General features: G+C 40.9%; 1 protein-coding gene and 1 non-coding gene across 2 annotated transcripts in view; both read left to right on the top strand.

The window, feature by feature from the left end:
• The window catches only part of LOC131772152 (uncharacterized), a 37,408-nt gene that overhangs the window by 7,664 nt on the left and 9,350 nt on the right, over positions 1 to 20,394 (top strand). The window contains exons 7-13 of the mRNA XM_066162307.1: positions 154 to 208; positions 4,667 to 4,759; positions 5,315 to 5,392; positions 5,631 to 5,683; positions 7,377 to 8,617; positions 8,936 to 11,175; positions 11,614 to 13,232. Of these exons, the coding sequence (XP_066018404.1) occupies positions 7,441 to 8,617; positions 8,936 to 11,175; positions 11,614 to 13,232 (5,036 nt within the window). The 5' untranslated portion in view covers positions 154 to 208; positions 4,667 to 4,759; positions 5,315 to 5,392; positions 5,631 to 5,683; positions 7,377 to 7,440. The remainder of the gene's footprint in view (positions 1 to 153; positions 209 to 4,666; positions 4,760 to 5,314; positions 5,393 to 5,630; positions 5,684 to 7,376; positions 8,618 to 8,935; positions 11,176 to 11,613; positions 13,233 to 20,394) is intronic.
• Positions 4,417 to 4,489, top strand: Trnar-gcg (transfer RNA arginine (anticodon GCG)). The gene has a single exon. It is a non-coding gene; the product is annotated as a tRNA-Arg (tRNA).

Here is a 20,394-nt window from a genome sequence, read left to right on the forward strand (position 1 = left end):
TCTTAATTAAATCTTCTCAGGTGTGTCAAAAAACTCCGCCATTTTGTAACTGGCTTCGGTGCAACCCCCAATGTACCAAATGTTAGTGAAGAATTCCCTTTGTATGAAAGTGTTATTTCGCGTAATTTCTCAATTGGAACTGTTTTATTACAGACCCGAGGAAAATCTCTTCAGATGCTTTGAGATCATTGTTGCTGATCATAACAAGGTAACAGTAATGACTCTGTTTACAAACGAACAGTTAAATTACTTCAAGTTCGCTTTTGTCGTGAGATTGTCGTGCTCAGTGAATCTCCCAAGGTATTACGCCAAGTATTGTTGCTGATCATAACAAGGTAACAGTAATGACTCTACGGCCGTTTACAAACGAACAGTTAAATTAATTCAAGTTCGCTTTTGTCGTGAGATTGTCGTGCTCAGTGAATCTCCCAAGGTATTACGCCAAGTCTTCAAAACTTTTCCATCCATCCACTATTTCCATCTTTTTTTAAGTTTGAGTTACATTTTCTGGTATACTAAGTACTGTTGCAGAGATTGCGCCATAATCTTGTAATAATGTTGAAACAGTCTAGTGAACACACCATGGAATTGAATATATCTGAATATATCTGAATATAAGGGGGTGTTGCGGTCTATGTGAGAGACAGTCTTAAAGTCTTGGATGTCTATCGGTCCAATTTATATGAATTTATTGCTTTAACAGTGCAGTTGCCGTCCGATCACATTATGCTAATTTGCGGCCTGTATAATCCTCCCAAGCATAGCTACCGGGATCTCGACTTAATTAATTATATAATATCTTTTGTGGACATTGTGTTGAACAAACACCCAGAAGCGGCTATTGTCTGTGGTGGCGATGTAAATCGTTTGGATATGCAAGAATTTAAGGCTTTGTCTGGCTGGGATTTCGTGGTTGATTTTCCCACGCGGGGTAACGCGTGCTTGGATAACTGTATGACCAACCGAGCGGATCTGTTCGGTCAAGCATATTCCATACATATGCTTATTAAGACAGACCATGAAGGCTTTGTTTTACCGGCGGGATTAAAGCTTAAACCTATGCGCCGCAAAGTTCTTGTGCGGGACTGTAGGGAACATCGGAAACAGTCATTTTATATGGCACTCACTGCGCTGGACTGGAGTGACGTCCTCAATGAGGTGGACATAAACAAGGCGGTCGAGGTGCTTGAGGTAAAGATTCGGGCAGTGATGAATAAGTTTATGCCGCAAAAATCTGTACGCATGTCATCGCGTGACCCAGTTTGGATGTCCCCATTAGTCAAGTGTATGCTGAGGAGTAAGTCCCATATATCTTCAAAGAATAAGGAACGCCTGTCTTTATTTAATAAGCGCATTTCTGAGCTGATAACCGAGAACAGAAGAAAACTGGCTGCCATTGGTAGCGGTGAGTGGTGGAAGGGCGTGGACGCCCAATCGCAGCGTCGCAGGTCATCGTTGATAAATTTGGACAAGAAGTCTCTAGTTCGTCTGAACGACTACTTCGCCAACCTGTGCTATGATGACACTTACGTTAGACCTAGTGATATGGATATCCCGGACAGTGTAAAGCCCCCGAAAATATCTGAGCGGTGTGTCTGGAATACCTTAGTTCATGTAAAGAAAACCGCAACGGGACCAGACGACCTCCCGTACTGGATCTGGAAAGACTGTGCTGAGCTACTCACACCAATCGTCACTCACGTTTGGAATCTGTCGCTGTCTACTCATACATGGCCAGACTCCTGGAAAAGGGCAAATGTTAACCCTCTCCCCAAAGTGAATATGCCTATAGAGGACTCGGACTACCGTGGTATTAATGTTACTCCCGTTATTGCCCGGTTGTTTGAGAAGGTCGTGTATCGTACACAAGCACAGTCAGTCATTGAGAGCAACCTGAGCCACACCCAATTTGCATATAGACAGGCGGGTAGTTGCACAAATGCCTTGCTCGCTATCCAGCACCAGACATACAAGTATTTAGATAGTAGTGACTATAGCGCAGTGCGAATTTTTACCATGGACTTCAGTAAGGCTTTCGATTTTGTGAACCATGCTATTTTGTCTGCCAAACTGAAACAGCTACCTCTAAATCCGTACATTATCAATTGGTATCATAGTTTCCTCTATGCTAGACAACAGCGTGTTGTTAGTTATAATTTTTTAGGACAGTGGAAACTTGTCAATAGAGGAACCACACAAGGTAGTGTAAGCGGACCGTATCTTTTTAATATATTTTTGAACGATTTGGAGATTTTTTTTAATGGTTGCCCTGTGCTTTTTAAATATGCCGATGATTCCACTATTCTTTCGCCTATCACTAGGAATAGTGACCCGTCTGCCGACTTAGTAGGACAGTTCTTAACATGGTGTAAAGACAATAGAATGGTCTGCAACCCTTGCAAATGTAAAGAGCTGGTTGTTAGAAAGAAAAATCATAATGTACTCTACTCTCCAATTAATAATATTCCCCAATGTAATAGCTTCGTTTTATTAGGAGTAACTTTACAGAGTGATGGAAAATTTGATGAGCATGTAAGAACTAAGCTTGTCAAAGCAAACAAGTGTTTACACGTCCTACGAACATTGAGAAAGGAACATTACTCTCAGGCAGAAATTGATCATCTTTTTATATCGATTGTTTTGGCTAATTTTAGCTATGCACTTTCAGTCTATGGGGCATCTGAGTCCGATCTTACGGTTGTACAAAAATTTTTAGACCGATGTCATGAACGCGGTTTTATCTCATTTCCAGTTTTTATCAAGAACCTTTTAAACAAACAAGACAGAAATATTTTGAAGAAACTAAAATCAACGGATTGCCACCCCCTGAAAGATATCATTCCTGTCCAAAAGACATATCTACACAATCTCAGGAAAAAAGGCTGCGCGCGCCCGAAAATTAATACACAGCGCTTTATGAACACATTTGTAAATAGGTTGATATTTAAGCTCCATTTATTGTAATGATATACTTTTTAATTCATAATATGTATGTAGATTTCTGTAGTTTTTTCAATTCATTGTAACATAAGATATGTAGTTTTATCTTATGATGGAATAAAGACTAAGAAGTAAGAAGGATATCTTGTGTTTTTGTTTGCGAAATGGAAGCGTCTTATGGAGAAATTTTCATACTCTTAACTCGTCCCAATCTGAGCCGTACTTAACTCGATAAAAGTGATGAAAATTCAATCTTACTTTTCTGAAATCAAAACTTTTCAACGGAAAGAGATCCATTGGCTGCCTATGATGTTTTCCATTGTTCTCAGTGATTGATTTTGATGAGTTTGGCTGTGACTTTACTACAATCAATACTTTACCCCCTCCGTGTCAAACGCCACTGTAGCTGCCTCAACCCTTTACACCCTAACATCATTATGCATATTCTCCATACTGTTCTTTATACATTTCCTCAGTTTTAATAAGGAGAATTTGTAAAACCATCACTAGCTTCGTTAGTTGCGGATCATTTCCTTTATTCTCGTGACTTAAACATTTGATTCAAGGGAAGGATTGTAAAGAGAAATTAGAACCTTGTCACTCTCAGGGATTATAGGGTTAAAGCGCCACTAGATTTTCTTTGATTTATTTGTACTAGGCGGCCATCTCGATTGCTCGCGTTCAGTCTTGTAGTAAAAATAATCATCCTCTTTATTGTACAGAATTCTTTATAAATATCTACTGTTTGAGAATAAATATGGCTTAGAAAGAGAAGTCGGTCAAAACACCAGTGGCTGGATAACTGTTGCTTATCTTCAAAAGACGTGATAACCATTGTGTTCTCTCGGCATAATCAAGGCGTGACGTATAACGTGTGAAACAAGCTGGGTATGTCACGTGCGCGTTTGTGAAAGGCTCGAAGTTATAGGCGAAGTGAGTTCTCACGTGTAGCTAAACGCGACGCATGAATCGTCAGCGTATGTATTTGAGCCTGTTTGAAGAATGCATTTTATGGCTGAACTCCTAGCATAATTAAATTTCACAGGCGCGCCGTCGAGAGAAAGTACTGCTTAGATCAAACCCACGAGAATGTGGGGCCCTCGTTCCTCGCCTCTTGCGTTTTTTGGTGATTGGTGCCAAAAAAAAACGAGAAAATTAAAAACATAAGTATTGATGTGTAATCATTCGACCTCATCGCCTGACTAAGTCGATGTTTAGAAGCACTCAGCAGTTGAAACGTCACGATTTGTAACTCACAGTTTGATTCTACAATCAATAGTAACTATAAATCATAAGATAGAAATAAGAGAGATGGTAAGTTTTGAGCTCGGTAAAGAAATAAAGAAAGATGTTTTTCATCTCGTCACAAACGCGGGACAAAGAATCTACAAACATTACGCTATCGATTACGCTGATCCTAGTAGTATGCAGGACGCGTGTCATATGAACTTCGTAATAGACCACGCTCACCATGGAGTCTCTGTGGCTCAGTGGTAGAGCATCGGAGCGCGGAATCCGAAGGCCTGAGGTTCGATTCCTCATGGGGATACAGAATGTTTACCTTTGTTCCATGCTTGTGACAAGATGAAAACATCTTTCTTTCTTTATTTGTCATGTAAAGTAAGATACTAAGTCGCGAGAAAAACATTGTGACCTCCGTATGCTTAAATCCGAATGCGTCAGGCGTTAGTCATGAGTCGCTTCATCCCATCCCGTTTCTCTTTAGGCGGTGTTCTCTGCTGCGTATTTCAAGTATTTGACTCGTTACCGAGATGAGATTTCTTTACTTCCGAACGACTTCGGATTCTTAATTGTAAAGGTGAGTAAATAAATTCCCTTTTGTTGCCTGTTACTTGCCCAATCAGAACAGTAAATCGATAAACCGACTATTTTCCCTCGCTCGCCATGCGGCGTATTCAGCTTAAATTTTGTAAGTTAATTAGGAGATGCGCCTAAATATCAACGACCTGAGAGACAGTGAAGTATTCCTTTACATCTTAGGCCAAAAATAAAAGCTAATCGTTAACATTTTATTTGAAGCAGCCAGACGATTCACTTCTATCTTGAAGGGGGTTGTGAGGTATTTCATAAAATGACCCAGATGGGGAGGCTCCGCCCATTAGACGGACCTTATCCAGGCTTTCAGATTGTTTGTAGGCTTAAAAGGGGTGCAAATGTTTTGTGGAAAGTGTACGAAAAGGATGCCTTTTCTACAATTGTAAAAGTGAGTAAGAGGTCGGACCTCAACGGAACCTTCTCATCTAGAACTTCTTAGAGGACCCCCCGATCTTGATACCGCCAAGAGCAGTTCCTCGGCGGTATTGCATCCTTACCACTTTTTTCCTCACACATTTTACATTGCCGTTGAAGCCAGACCCTGTGGAAGTTGTCATACACAAGAGAGGAATCCATTCTCGCTGCCGATCTTTCACTTCGACATAGGCGAGAGAAGGTAAGTTATTTCTGCGTTTTATCTGGATCACATGTTTGTTGAGTCAATGCTGTCCAAAAATATGAAATGTTTAAAAACCGTTGGACCTCAAAGTGGAGTTTACCCGTATAGAACGTTTACTTCGTTAGTAGCCTACCCCTTCCCTCGGTTGTCGATGCCGTAAGTGGCCTTTACTGAGCCTAAGTTTTAGCAAATTTTTTTTCTTACACTAATACGCTGTTGTTTCACTCCTTCGTAGTGGAAGCTGTTGTAAACGAGAAGGGAAGTTCACTCCGATTCAGACAAGAAAAGGTGAGACATCTTTTCACTTTATTTAGACAACCTATGTGCACGTTTGTCGGATATTACTTTAAAAAATGCTGTCGGAAATTAATAGCATTTGAGAAGCGAAGGAGTCGACGGTACGCCCGAAAGTAATGGAAGCAGTTTGAACAAAAACCTTAAGTGCCGCTCTCGGTAAGAGCGGTCCTCTGGACTTCTCGTTGAAAAAAAGAATTTTCTTTAATGCTTTTACGCTATTATGGACCACAACGGTTTTGAGCGACAAACTCCAGATTTCCGTGCGATTATCAAAATCAACTGGACAAACCCAGCTTAATGTATTGCGTGACGTGTTATGCTAATTTTTCCCTTGTCATATAACCTGTTTCGCGGGTTGTAAAAAGTGAAATTATCGTTCTGGTATTCTACGACAGAAATCAGGGCTGAAATGCCCGCAGCTACTAGAATCTTTGCTTTCCATGAATCAAGTAAACATTTCAAAAGATTAAATTCTCAGTAAAATGTAAAATTCCTCAGTCCATTTTAATAAATTTCGATTCTAATTCAATGTAGGAGATAAACAAACGAAGTTTGAAAGGTGAAGAGGAGATCTTAGTCAATTTTCAGAGTTATGCAAATGTTCTTTGACACAAGCGCAATTTAGCAAACACATGGATTTGCGTTGTTTTTAAGATGTTGGTGGTTGAAAGTTAGAGATATACCCGCCGGTTTGAGGCAATCTGTGACCTCACTGATGTATAAACTATGTACCGATATGCTTTTTTAGCCCGATGAACGCCTGCAATTTGAGAATTCTTTAGTACAAAATGGTGAACTTTTGATATGAAAATTAAGGTCGAAGAAAAAAATTTCAGGTGAAGTTTCCATATTTTGTCTGTGAACTAACTGAATACATCTTGTAACTTGTAGCAAGATTGAATTCCGTGAGCTATATTATCGCAGTTGCTGCGCGCTGGACAAAATCTGTGAAATTTACACTTTTGATCGCCGTCCACACAGGTGGTCTAGCAACGTTACTTACTCCCTTTCTTAAAAAAAAAAAATAAAAGAAAATTTTTTTCTAACGGGAAGTCGAGAGGACCGCTTCCAGCGAGAGCGGCACTCTTATTTCTTTCTGCGCTTCCGAGACTGTCAAGGGGACAGTAAGCTCTCTGTTTCCAAGAGGAGCACCACAGGCTAATTTTTTTTGGTTAATTTAGTATTATCGACTGAGTTGATAACGTAAATTGGCCACCGTAAAGAGTTTAAAAGCTAATGTTTCGAGCGTTAGCCAATCGCTCCGACTAAGGGTTAACGCTCGAAACGTCAGCTTTTAAACACTTTGAGGTGACCAATTTACGTTATCAACTCAGTTAATAGTGCTAAATTACCCTGATATACTCTCCCACCGATGCAGCACGACAGTTTCTTTAGAAATTAGCCCCCTTAGTTTTTTTTTTGTTGTTCTCTTATGTAGGGGTCAAGTTAAGGGCTGAGAAAATTTACAGTGATGCGAGGAATTAGGATTGCTTTCAATCGCTGAGTAATTATTTTACCATTAGCGGTGAAAGACATTCTCTTTCCTAAACTCAGAGCCATCCTCGATTAAATCTTTTCAGGTATCTCTAAAAGACTCCTTTTTATAACTGGCTTCGCTGCAACCCCCAGTGTACCAAAGTTTAGTGAGGAAGTCCCTTTCTCAATTAGAACTGTTTTATTACAGACCCCAGGGAAATCTCTCCGAATGTACTGAGATCATCGTTGCTCGTCATAACGAGGTAACAGTAATGACTCTACAGCCGTTTACAAACGAACAGTTAAATTACTTCAAGTTCGCTTCTGTCGTGATTAATGAATTTCCAAAGATATTACGTCAAGCCTTCAAAACTAGGTGGGACAACACCATTGGACATCTTCCTGGTTTCCAGCCCTGGGATGACTCCCTTGCCGTGCGGAATCTGTTCCTTGCCACAGAGGGTGGATCAACTAAAGTCCCTACTAATCTTCCGTATGATGACTGGGATTGTACTGCCTTGTTCCAAGCCACCATCTTCGCAAAGTCCTTTTCTATGCCAGACGGCAGAGGACATCACAGAACACTCAGCTACTTGTTCGTGAGACCCCATGGACTCCCTCCCGGAGGTTTCCATACTTCTGTGATTAGCTCAACTGGGAACGATGCTGAGTCATTTACTTTGGCGATCGATCAACTGCGACTTTTACGAAATGCGTTCTGCCACTCACCGAGCTCCGAGATCTCAAAAGCAACATTCGACATGTACATCCAACTAACCAAAGACGCGTTCCAAGCCCTTGGTGTCTCATCCAGCTGTGTGAATACAATTGGAAGTTTAACTGAGGCAGATTTCCCAATAGAAAAAGTCCGCAAGCTCGAGGATGAGATCAGAAAAGAGGGTCAGGCTGAAAATGTGTTCCTCAAAGACCGAGTAGAAAATAAGCTGATGAGTATGATGTCTGATATCGCAGAAGCAAACCAGGAGCGGCGGGATGAGGCAGAACGGACAGTGACAGAGATAAAAGAAGGGTTCCGACAGCTGAAAATGCAAAATGAAGAACAGAAAGAACAAACTTTGGAATCGGTGGAAAGAGGTATCAGGTATCATAATGCGCAATCGAAGCGAGCAAGAGAAGAAGAAACAGCACACGTAGCCAAAAAGAGGAAGGAGGACATTCAACTGTTGAAGAACGAGTTGCAAAGGCACAATGAGGAAATGAGAAAGGAGGCTTTGGAGCTTAAAGAAACTATCAGGTCTAACATGGAGCAATCAAACCAAGCAAGAGAGAAAGATGCAGCATCAGCAGCTCAAGAAAGAAAAGAAGTGATTCAGGAGTTGAGGAAACAGTTGGAGTTGGTAACATCATCTTCCCAACAAGAAATGAGTCAGAAACTTGCTGAATTGAACCAAAAGATTGATGACATCACCATAAAGACCACGAAACAAGGTAATAGGCCTGCTATTGTTTGTCTTAAAGACTACTTCTTTTCGCAAGAACAACAAGATGTTTTTTTGCGATTGTTATCTATTAAGGAGAGAACTACCAGATAGTCTTCAAGAAAGTAGTCAGAAACTTTGAAGGCCACTCTTCCTAGAACAATAAATTTTGTTAATTAATGAAGCCAAACTTCTCACATTAATTCTGAAATTATGTTCAGAGGAGAATTTGTTTAGAAGTATTACGATACTAACCGCCGTAGAATACTGTACTTTGCATTTGCACATATGTTCATCTTCCGAACTAAAGTCTGTCATTTTGTCGCAGAGCTTAAGCCCACTCTACCAAAATCAAATCTTCCCTCAATGGTTCCTCACTTCACTGGGCGCGAGGAGGAATGCAACGACGTTATTGCTCACGTGACCAATGAAGCCACTCGCCTCGTTTCCATATGGGGCTCGCCAGGGTTCGGAAAAACGTCGACTGCAATCGCCATAGGACATCGCCTCCAAGCGCAAGGCCTGCCGGTATACTTTATTTCGTTACGTGGCCTAAGGTTAAAGAGTGATCTAACGTCGAGATTTCTTGGACTGTTTACGCATTCTGCGACAGCATCCCAGCGTTTGACAGCAGATGACGAACTTTGCTCAATTTTGGCTCAAATTGCAAATCCCTTCGTTTTCATCCTTGATAATGCCGATGATCTTTTTGAAAGTGGCCTTCCGAACGTCAAAGAGGAAGTTGTTGATTTAATTGGAGAAATTCTCAATTGCAGCCATAAGGTAACGTTTCTTCTCACCACAAGGGAATCTTGTCAATTCTTAAATCTGCGCTTCAAAGGACACAATGCTTTAAGAATTAGAGAGCTGGATGAGCAATCCTCTTCAAACCTTGTTCAAGAACTGCTTCCAGAAGCGAGTAAGTCTGATTGTATAAAAGTTAGGCAGATTTGCGGGAGTGTACCATTGGCCATGAAGTTGTTGTGTTCCTCCATTTCGGGGGATGCTATCGGAACATCAAGTGGGTCTGTTGACATGTTCTTGAGTACCACATATAATATTCTGGAAATGTTGGACAACCCAGACTATCCCAGCAATCAGAGGTTGAAGTATCTTTTTGACGCCTCTTTTCAGAGACTTTCCGTAAAGGAAAGAGAAGCACTGATCTCACTTTGCATTCTTCCCAACCACTTTGACCTACCTGTCGCATCAGCTGTGTTAGGAATGAAAACAATTCAAGCTGCTAGAATGCTGCAGATACTCCAGCGAAAATCCCTCATTGATTCTAGTTCCAAAGCCGAGAAATATTCCATCCATAAGCTGTTATTGTCATTTATACAGGAAAAAGGGGAAAACGAAATGAAAGAAATGGTTCTCAACGCTAAAGTGCGTTTTTTTGAACTGTATATTTCCCTCTTCGAGACGCTAACTGAAAAGTTCCTCACAGGACGTTCCATGTCGGCTTTCCTTGAGTTTTTTCAGAATGAGGAAAGTTTCGTTCAAAGTCTAATTGACGGTTGCCTGGAGGAAAGAACAGTCAGTAAAGTTTGCAATGTTTTAATCAAAGCTGAAATGTATCTCTGCTTTCTTTACTGGCAAGATTACGCTATGGTTGACATCATTTACGAAACAGCAATGAAGGCAGCTAATGATCACCATCGGCTTACCTCTGTCAACAAACGACTGCTTCTGTCGAAAACGTACGGTAGCTTGCTTATGGGCAAAACTGAAGAAACGAAGAGGCTGCTTTCAGTGAATAAGCAAGTTACGTTGTCTACTGTCATCAAAGACACACAATTGCGAGGAGAACTTTTGACTTACCAAGGATTGTATAAACTTTTTACTGGGAGAGCTAAAGAAGGAGTGAGATATTTAAAAGAAGCACTTTCGTCATTGGAAACCACTCCAAAACACAGAATCCTAAAGCTCATTATTCTCCAAGTTCTTTCTCTTAATCAAAGTGCCAAAAAGAACCCGTTAAAGGCTCTTGACCTTTACAAAAAAGCAGTAGATGAATGCAAAGCAGTGGGAGACACGGGCTTAGTAGTAATTCAGGAGATCAATGAAACCAGGAGAGAAGAAGACAGGACACATCTAAACGAAATCAGACCGACCCATAATCAGCCACTTCAAACCGAAGTTGTCATTCTCGTGAGTCAAGCAGTAAAGAACATCTCCACTGATGAAACCAAGCAATTCTTTTGTAATTTACTGCTGCAAATACTGACGGAATCTGACTCTGCCATACCAACTGGTGCAACTGGTCGGTTCCATTTTCATTTATCTGGATTAAGAATGCTCCTCAAATTAAAAGGGAAAATAGACTATGCAATTCAAATAGGAGATATAGTGAATTTTCATCCTGAAAAGATCCAAACAAAACCTGAGAAAAACATCAGTGCAACTTTCTCAAATAACAGCGAACGCACGAAAGCCAACCACGTAGAAGCCTTCGAATCAGAGAAGCGTGCACTGAATATCAGGTTAAAAGTCCTGGGTGAAGAACATTTACAAACCGCTCACAGCTATCATTCATTAGGAGTTACTCAACATTCACTTGGAGACTTTGTGTCAGCCCTTGAGTCAAACAAGCGTGCACTGAATATCAGGTTAAATGTCCTGGGTGAAGAACATTCACAAACCGCTGACAGCTATCATTCATTAGGAGTTATTCAACATTCACTTGGAGACTTTGTGTCAGCCCTTGAGTCAGACAAGCATGCGCTGAATATCAGGTTAAAAGTCCTGGGTGAAGAACATTCACAAACCGCTGACAGCTATCATTCATTAGGAGTTACTCAACATTCACTTGGAGACTTTGTGTCAGCCCTTGAGTCAAACAAGCGTGCACTGAATACCAGGTTAAAAGTCCTGGGTGAAGAACATTCACAAACCGCTGACAGCTATCATTCATTAGGAGTTACTCAACATTCACTTGGAGACTTTGTGTCAGCCCTTGAGTCAAACAAGCGTGCACTGAATATCAGGTTAAAAGTCCTGGGTGAAGAACATTCACAAACCGCTGACAGCTATCATTCATTAGGAGTTACTCAACATTCACTTGGAGACTTTGTGTCAGCCCTTGAGTCAAAGAAGCGTGCACTGAATATCAGGTTAAAAGTCCTGGGTGAAGAACATTCACAAACCGCTGACAGCTATCATTCATTAGGAGTTACTCAACATTCACTTGGAGACTTTGTGTCAGCCCTTGAGTCAAACAAGTGTGCACTGAATATCAGGTTAAAAGTCCTGGGTGAAGAACATTCAGAAACCGCTGACAGCTATCATGAATTAGGAGTTACTCAACATTCACTTGGAGACTTTGTGTCAGCCCTTGAGTCAAACGAACGTGCACTGAATATAAGGTTAAAAGTCCTGGGTGAAGAACATTCAGAAACCGCTGACAGCTATCATTCATTAGGAGTTACTCAACATTCACTTGGAGACTTTGTGTCAGCCCTTGAGTCAAAGAAGCGTGCACTGAATATCAGGTTAAAAGTCCTGGGTGAAGAACATTCACAAACCGCTGACAGCTATCATTCATTAGGAGTTACTCAACATTCACTTGGAGACTTTGTGTCAGCCCTTGAGTCAAACAAGCGTGCACTGAATATCAGGTTAAAAGTCCTGGGTGAAGAACATTCAGAAACCGCTGACAGCTATCATTCATTAGGAGTTACTCAACATTCACTTGGAGACTTTGTGTCAGCCCTTGAGTCAAACAAGCGTGCACTGAATATCAGGTTAAAAGTCCTGGGTGAAGAACATTCACAAACCGCTGACAGCTATGATTCATTAGGAGTTACTCAACATTCACTTGGAGACTTTGTGTCAGCCCTTGAGTCAAACAAGTGTGGACTGAATATCAGGTTAAAAGTCCTGGGTGAAGAACATTCACAAACCGCTGACAGCTATCATTCATTAGGAGTTACTCAACATTCACTTGGAGACTTTGTGTCAGCCCTTGAGTCAGACAAGCGTGCACTGAATATCAGGTTAAAAGTCCTTGGTGAAGAACATTCACAAACCGCTGACAGCTATCATTCATTAGGAGTTACTCAACATTCACTTGGAGACTTTGTGTCAGCCCTTGAGTCAAAGAAGCGTGCACTGAATATCAGGTTAAAAGTCCTGGGTGAAGAACATTCAGAAACCGCTGACAGCTATCATGAATTAGGAGTTACTCAACATTCACTTGGAGACTTTGTGTCAGCCCTTGAGTCAAACAAGCGTGCACTGAATATCAGGTTAAAAGTCCTTGGTGAAGAACATTCACAAACCGCTGACAGCTATGATTCATTAGGAGTTACTCAACATTCACTTGGAGACTTTGTGTCAGCCCTTGAGTCAAAGAAGCGTGCACTGAATATCAGGTTAAAAGTCCTGGGTGAAGAACATTCAGAAACCGCTGACAGCTATCATTCATTAGGAGTTACTCAACATTCACTTGGAGACTTTGTGTCAGCCCTTGAGTCAAAGAAGCGTGCACTGAATATCAGGTTAAAAGTCCTGGGTGAAGAACATTCACAAACCGCTCACAGCTATCATTCATTAGGAGTTACTCAACATTCACTTGGAGACTTTGTGTCAGCCCTTGAGTCAAAGAAGCGTGCACTGAATATCAGGTTAAAAGTCCTGGGTGAAGAACACTCACAAACCGCTGACAGCTATCATTCATTAGGAGTTACTCAACATTCACTTGGAGACTTTGTCTCAGCTCTTGAGTCAGACAAGCGTGCACTGAATATCAGGTTAAAAGTCCTGGGTGAAGAACATTCACAAACCGCTGACAGCTATCATTCATTAGGAGTTACTCAACATTCACTTGGAGACTTTGTGTCAGCCCTTGAGTCAAACAAGCGTGCACTGAATATCAGGTTAAAAGTCCTGGGTGAAGAACATTCACAAACCGCTCACAGCTATCATTCATTAGGAGTTACTCAACATTCACTTAAAGACTTTGTGTCAGCCCTTGAGTCAAACAAGTGTGCACTGAATATCAGGTTAAAAGTCCTGGGTGAAGAACATTCACAAACCGCTCACAGCTATCATTCATTAGGAGTTACTCAACATTCACTTGGAGACTTTGTGTCAGCGCTTGAGTCAAACAAGTGTGCACTGAATATCAGGTTAAAAGTCCTGGGTGAAGAACATTCACAAACCGCTCACAGCTATCATTCATTAGGAGTTACTCAACATTCACTTGGAGACTTTTTGTCAGCGCTTGAGTCAAACAAGCATGCACTGAATATCAGGTTAAAAGTCCTAGGTGAAGAACATTCAGAAACCGCTGACAGCTATCATTCATTAGGAGTTACTCAACATTCACTTGGAGACTTTGTGTCAGCCCTTCAGTCGGCCAAGTGTACACTTGACATCAGGATGAAGGTGCATGGTGAAGAGGATCCACGAACTGTTAACAGCCTGGATATGGTGAAGGAGTTGGAAAAGTTGTTGTCAAGGAATTCATGATGAAAGGAGAGAAAAGGGAACATTACAATTAAGTATTTTGATAAAAGTCATTTATATATTCATACTAACATCAAGAGATCCTGGTGTAGGTAATTTTTCGAAGGTGATAGTTGAAAATTTGTAATACGATGTGGTAAGACCTTAAAAGTCTTTTTTATTAATAACCAAAGGAAAGGATAGGACTCGTCATTTTCAAGACGCAGCAGTGAAAAGTTAAGGAAGGGCACAAAGTTAAAACGTTATATAGATTATTAAGTTGTTATCATAGAAACTCTTTTACTTGCCCTTTTTTTTTCTTCTTAGAGACTGTTGGTATATTTGAGTTTTTAGGATTTTTTGTGAAAGGACATATTTATAGTTGATAATATAAATTTGCTCTGTTGGCTCACGACAAAGTAAATAAATGTAGATCGCGACATTTCGACTGCTTACTGCAAGTCTTTTTCAGGCGATGGGGTCGACTGGTTCCAGTACAGCATTATGTATCGTGGTGGCCTGCTGCGATTGGTGCATTTCGATCCGGCTATTGTTTTCGTGTACTATGGTTTCCTCGGGCGTTCGCTAATTTGCCGTGCATCGTTGGCTTTGATGTTTTCTATTTGTCGGCATCCACGCTTCCGGTATTTCGGCTTCGTTGTCTCTGTTTATGTTGTTTGGGTTATCTCTTGCCTCTTTCACTTTCATTGTGTACCAATGGTTGTTTCGGTCAATAAATTTCATTTCGTTCCACAGCAGCTCGTGTCCGGTTCCGTTACCGTGTTCTGAAACCGCGGAATTCTGAGTGCGTGCGAGTCGTATGACCCTGTCGTGTTCTTTCATTCTTTCTTGCAGGGGTCGTCCCGTTTCTCCGATGTAGACTTTGCCGCATGCGCAAGAAGTGAATCTTTTAGTCGATTGTATACCTCAAACTCGAAATGAATGACTATGTGAGTTTGTTAGTGGAGAGATTTCCTATCGGAAAGAGTTTTCTAAAGAGACACAATTTATCTTTTAACAAAAGATGATTTTATTTATTTTTTTTTTTTACTTGATGATTTTATTTAACCAGACAAAAATGGTTTCGATGGGGATATACGTACCAAAACAGGATTTCCCGCTTGTGGTAAAATCATAACCAAAACTTGAGACATAGTCTTATTCTTTTTTTTCAATTTGAAATATATTTTTGTAAATGAATGGTCTTCGCAATTAGAAATTGCTTAGCCAGACACTTTTAATCTTTGTTCAATTAAACGCATTGTTATGGAAAACTTTTATCCTTAATTTTCCTGGTTGTTTTGTTTGTAATTCGATGACTTCGTCATAGATCTTCTATTTGCAACACGTGATCAAAGTGAGAGAGCCAATGAAGTTGCCGTATTGTCCACAGTAGCTACCATAGCAACCAATAGAACTGCTTCCAAATTTGGCCGAGTTCACAAACTCTGAATGTGACGAGTACAAATACAATGACTTGAGATGCCCCTCGTGGCGTCGAAATCCTCGTGGGCAGCGGCCATTTGCCAAGATGCAGAATTTACCTTCGGGCCACTCTATAGAAAGAACATTACGTATGTTTCGTAAGGGACCGATCATCATTTCTCACGTAGGGGGGAGAGGTGGTGATACAGGTTGTGTCACGATCAAATTCACCTGATCCCTCGTAGTTCATACAGTTCTGTAGTATTCTAATAAACCGCCCATTGATTGGCAGCTAAGTGGTAGTCAATTTTTTGTAGTCCCCTCTTTGTACTCTGTTGGTGAAGACTAATACTCCTGAGTTTCGCCTTAAAACTATGTGTTTCTACCAAAATCCCCCACCCCTCCTCTCCGGCGATTGAAAATGACTGCTCTCTGAAGCGTTCTCAGTTTCAAGAGCGTGTGGTCCCGAATATTTTCAAACTATTGCGCAATACAAATTTTTTTATTAGGGAGGGGAGGTAAGGGTCTCTATACAACTTTTTCCAAAGATTATACAATCAATTTGAACAACTTTCGTGAATATTTTCAGGAACAACTGAGTCGATAAAATAGAATTAATATATGCTTACCCTCTTTGAGCGATGCACTTTCTTCTTGGGCATAACTTAGAGAAACTTTTAAAGTTTTAACCTCCTGTTCCAACTTGTTAATTTTCTCGGTAAGTTTTCTCTCCAAGTCTTCTATGTCATCCTGGGTTTGCCCTGTTTTCCTTTTTAGGCTTTTGACATCTTTGTTAAATGTGATGGTTGTCTCACCATACTGCTGCTAGCTCGTTGACATGGCCAACTGTTTTATTCAACTTCTTTGTTACATTTTGAATCTGCTTGGTATGATTAGCGAACTTGTCAAATATTTGTTTAAACTCCTTCTCATTGCCTTTTCCTTTGACAGCTGTAGAGACTTGGTTGCTGAAATTTTCTATGATGGCTGAATGGGCTTGACCATTCATCACAGTTTCAAGATTGTTCCAAAAGCGCCTTAATCTGATAAAAAAATGCAATGTTGTGAGCGTTCATTATCAAAACTAGAACCCGGACCCTGAAACCTGGATTCGGGAAACTCACGCATAGGAAAAAGACCTCACACTGAGAACCGAAATGGAGGTAAAAAATGGTGGATATTTACTCAACTATGCGGCGGTCAGGTAAATATCTACCATGCAGACTATTTTTATACGTAACACACATTGGCGCATTTGTTCCCATGAAAAAAAGAGAAATTCAGAAAAAATCAAAGTAAATTTCCATTGTATCATTGCAGAAGATAAAAAAAGGGAGAGATGAATTGCAGCTCAAATTTTGATATCACATCGCCTGGTTTTTTGTTGATTTTTTTACCTTGACTTATCAATAAACGAGGGATTCAAACTATATGGAATTTCTGTGTTGAGTGCCTTGTTTATCTGCCGGTTGTTCCAATAAAAAGAAAATTTTCATTCCAGGTTTATCTAGTGATAAAAAAAGTTAAAAGAGGTCGCTGGTTACCAAGTTGGATGGCCGACACAATTTATCAAACAGATTTTAACTTGAACACAATTCAAAACTAGTCAAGATTAAAGTATTGTATCTGTGTTATTAGACTACTCAAATGTTAACGCCACTGGAGCTGCCTCAACCCTTTACACCCTAACATCATTATGCATATTCTCCATACTGTTCTCTGTACATTTCCTAATTTTTAACAAGGAGAATTTGTAAACCCATCACGAGCTTCGTTAGTTGCTGATCATTTCCTTTATTCTCGTGGCTTAAACATTTGATTCAAGGGAAAGATTGTAAAGAGAAATTAGAACTTTGTCACTCTCAGGGATTAAAAGGTTAAAGCGCCACAAGATTTTCTTTGATTTATTTGTACTAGGCGGCCATCTTGATTGCTCGCGTTCACAGTCTTGTAGTAAAAATAGTCATCTTCTGTATTATAGAGAATTCGTTGTGAATATCTACCGTTTGAGAGTAAATGTGGCTTAGAAAGAGAAGTCAGTCGAAACACCAGTGGTTGGATAACTGTTGCTCATCTTCAAAAGAAGTGATAACCATTGTGTTCTCTCGATATAATCGAGGCGTGACGTATAACGTGTGAAACAAGCTGGGTAGGTCACGTGCGCGTTTGTGATAGGCTCGAGGTTATAGTTCAGTATCCCTCTACATGTCTTGTTAGCATTAAGGTATGGATAGCCTCCCTGTCGAATCACAAGGGAGTAGCATGGAGTGCTAATAAGCCAGCAAGAGGCGGGGTGGGAGGGTGGGGCGACTTTTTCATTAGCGGCCCGTTGCGAACTGACATCCTTGCATAATTAGTTTGGTCTTTAATAATATACATGAGAAAATTACTCAGTTCTGATTGGTTAAGATAAATGCAGTTTTCGGGTAATTCAGTGCAAAGAAGTAACAAACCAGACATTGGTCAATAATCAAGGAAACTCAATGATAGCCAATCAAGTGCGAGCCTTGGATGTGGCAACATTTGGATACACTGAAAATTTGCGAGCGAAACAAAACCCGGCGTTTTAAGTAGGTTTTCTTTCGCCACCGCAACAACAATCCAGCGGCTGAAAAACAGCTCTAACAACGGAAACACTATGAAAAGCACTGCTTTTCGGTTGACGGTTTGGAAAAAGTGTTTTTAGAGAAGGGAATTGCCAGGGAAATCAAAAATTACGAGCCGACCCAGCTTAACACTTTACTCAAGTGATTCTTCGCTGAAATAAAAACAAACATGGTTAAACCTCGAAACGACGATTCCATTTAATCGAAAGTGATTCGGACAATTCCTTGAACTGTTCGGCCGGACTTTGAACTTTTTTGCGCCTTAAAGATGTGAAAATATCATTGTATATTATTGTTTTAATCGTACGCGGTTGTATTGACCGAACACACAAAGTCGTTTGTAGGGTTTTAATAAGTTATTTTTGCACTTGGTGCGCGCGCTTTGCTTCTGCATAATTATGATAAGCTATCAGCTGTAAGCTATATTATTAATACGTAATCACATGATTTTTCTCGTGCAATTTGGAAATAAACAAGCACTCGTTAATTTGTTCAAAGACCACAAATTGCACAAGCCCTACGGGCTCGCGCAATTTTGTTGGTCTTTGAAAAAAATTAACTCGTGCTCGTTTGTTCCAAGTTGCACTCGAAACCATGTGTTTACCTATACAAATAATGCTAATGACGTCATCCTGAGGGATCATGAATATTCGATGAAGTTTGAATAGTTCAGTATCCCACTTGATGTCTTCTTAGCATTAAGATATGGATAGCTTTCTTGTCTCATCTCTGCTCCGAGTAGCCTTCCTCTTATAGATAGGCTATACGACTCTTCTATTCCAACAACTCCTTTTAACACCCCCTGACCACTTTCCCAGCCCTCACTCACAAACTCTCCCCCCACGAGGTAGGAATTGAAAGTACAAAACTTCCGGTAATTTCCTAGTCGCTTACTACGGCTATGACGACCAAGTCCTACTCTGCAGCTCCAACCAACGAGACCCTTAAAAGAGACAATTCGAGTTTAACCCAATACAACTGTTACAGTTACTACTGTCGATCAGAGGTCATTTGAATCGATGGTACTTTAGAAGAACTTGCTAATTATGTTAAGCCCATTAGCTCGTTTTGTCTGCGATAGAGTTCCCCCAGGTCCAAAGGTAATTCTGATGACGAGTCTCCTGCGCCTCCAGACCTTAGAACTTGCTCCATCCGAAGGTGGTGACATGCTGTACCCGTGGTTTCCAACCGACGTGGCTGTAATGGTCTGCAAGTCCGACATTGCCAGAGAAAATCGCACACCCACTCCTTAAACCATGAAGTGTAATTCTACGGTTGCCAAAAACTTCAGGCAACTGTTGAATATAAGTTAAAGGCGGCTCTGGACAGCAGCAGAATCCAAAGGTGCAATGGCCACTTCTCCCGACAGGCTAACTGGACGAAAAAGATAACCCCCCTAAAGCGGTACACCGATAGACTTATGTACCGCCATGTAGAGTTCCAAAGCTGTAACTGGGCAGAGTTACAGGTCTCTCCTGTAGCGTTTTAGGGAAAACAAGTTGGAAGTTCCATCACGAGGGCTTTTCGTCAGCACGTGATTGAATAGTAGGCCTTCTCTTCTGGGGAAGTGCAACAGTTCTTGAGTCTTGACCTTTCCAAGATCACTTGCTGTCTCCTGTGAAGAATAACGTCTTCAGAAAGGCTTGATCACGGATCAGTTTAAAGGGTTGGTTTGCTGAGAGGTCACTTTCATTGACCCGTTTGCCAATAAAAGCTGCTATCGCCGCCGCGTCGGAGATAAAGAAAGGATCCACTTGAGTTGGCACGATTCTTGCTTCCAATTGCTCTACCCTCATAGCCGCTAAGTAGTCCTTCACTACCCTCGATGTTGCTGGGTTCCCGTATCCCGGAATAGTAGAGTCGTCCCCGCCTCTCCCGGCTTCAGAGAATATCGAGTGTAGTTTCCCTATCATACAGTCTACTGTTCCAAAAGCTAATCTTTTCGGACAAAAAAAAGCTGACTTGGGCCAACTCTGCTTCCTCTTTATCAGTGACGAGCCTGATCAGCACTGACTGCATGGCGGGGCTATTTAGCAGGGGACGACATTGGCATACGATAATACTGCAACGCTTGGCTCTCTCATCTTTGCAATCCCTTACATGATCTACCAGTTGCTCTAGAGCAGCTAAGGCTCTGTAAAGATCAAAGATTACCTGAGCAACTAAAAAGTTGACAAAGACGTCTCTATCAGTGCCCTTTCCGCCCTTTTCTTCATATCGTCCAGCTGTTCCTTTAAGATCTTAACCTCTGCAGCGGCCTCAATAGATCAAGAGGCACACCTGTTAGCCAAAATATCGCCATTATGAT

Source organism: Pocillopora verrucosa, chromosome 2 (assembly GCF_036669915.1).
Source record: "Pocillopora verrucosa isolate sample1 chromosome 2, ASM3666991v2, whole genome shotgun sequence".
NCBI lineage: Eukaryota > Metazoa > Cnidaria > Anthozoa > Scleractinia > Pocilloporidae > Pocillopora > Pocillopora verrucosa.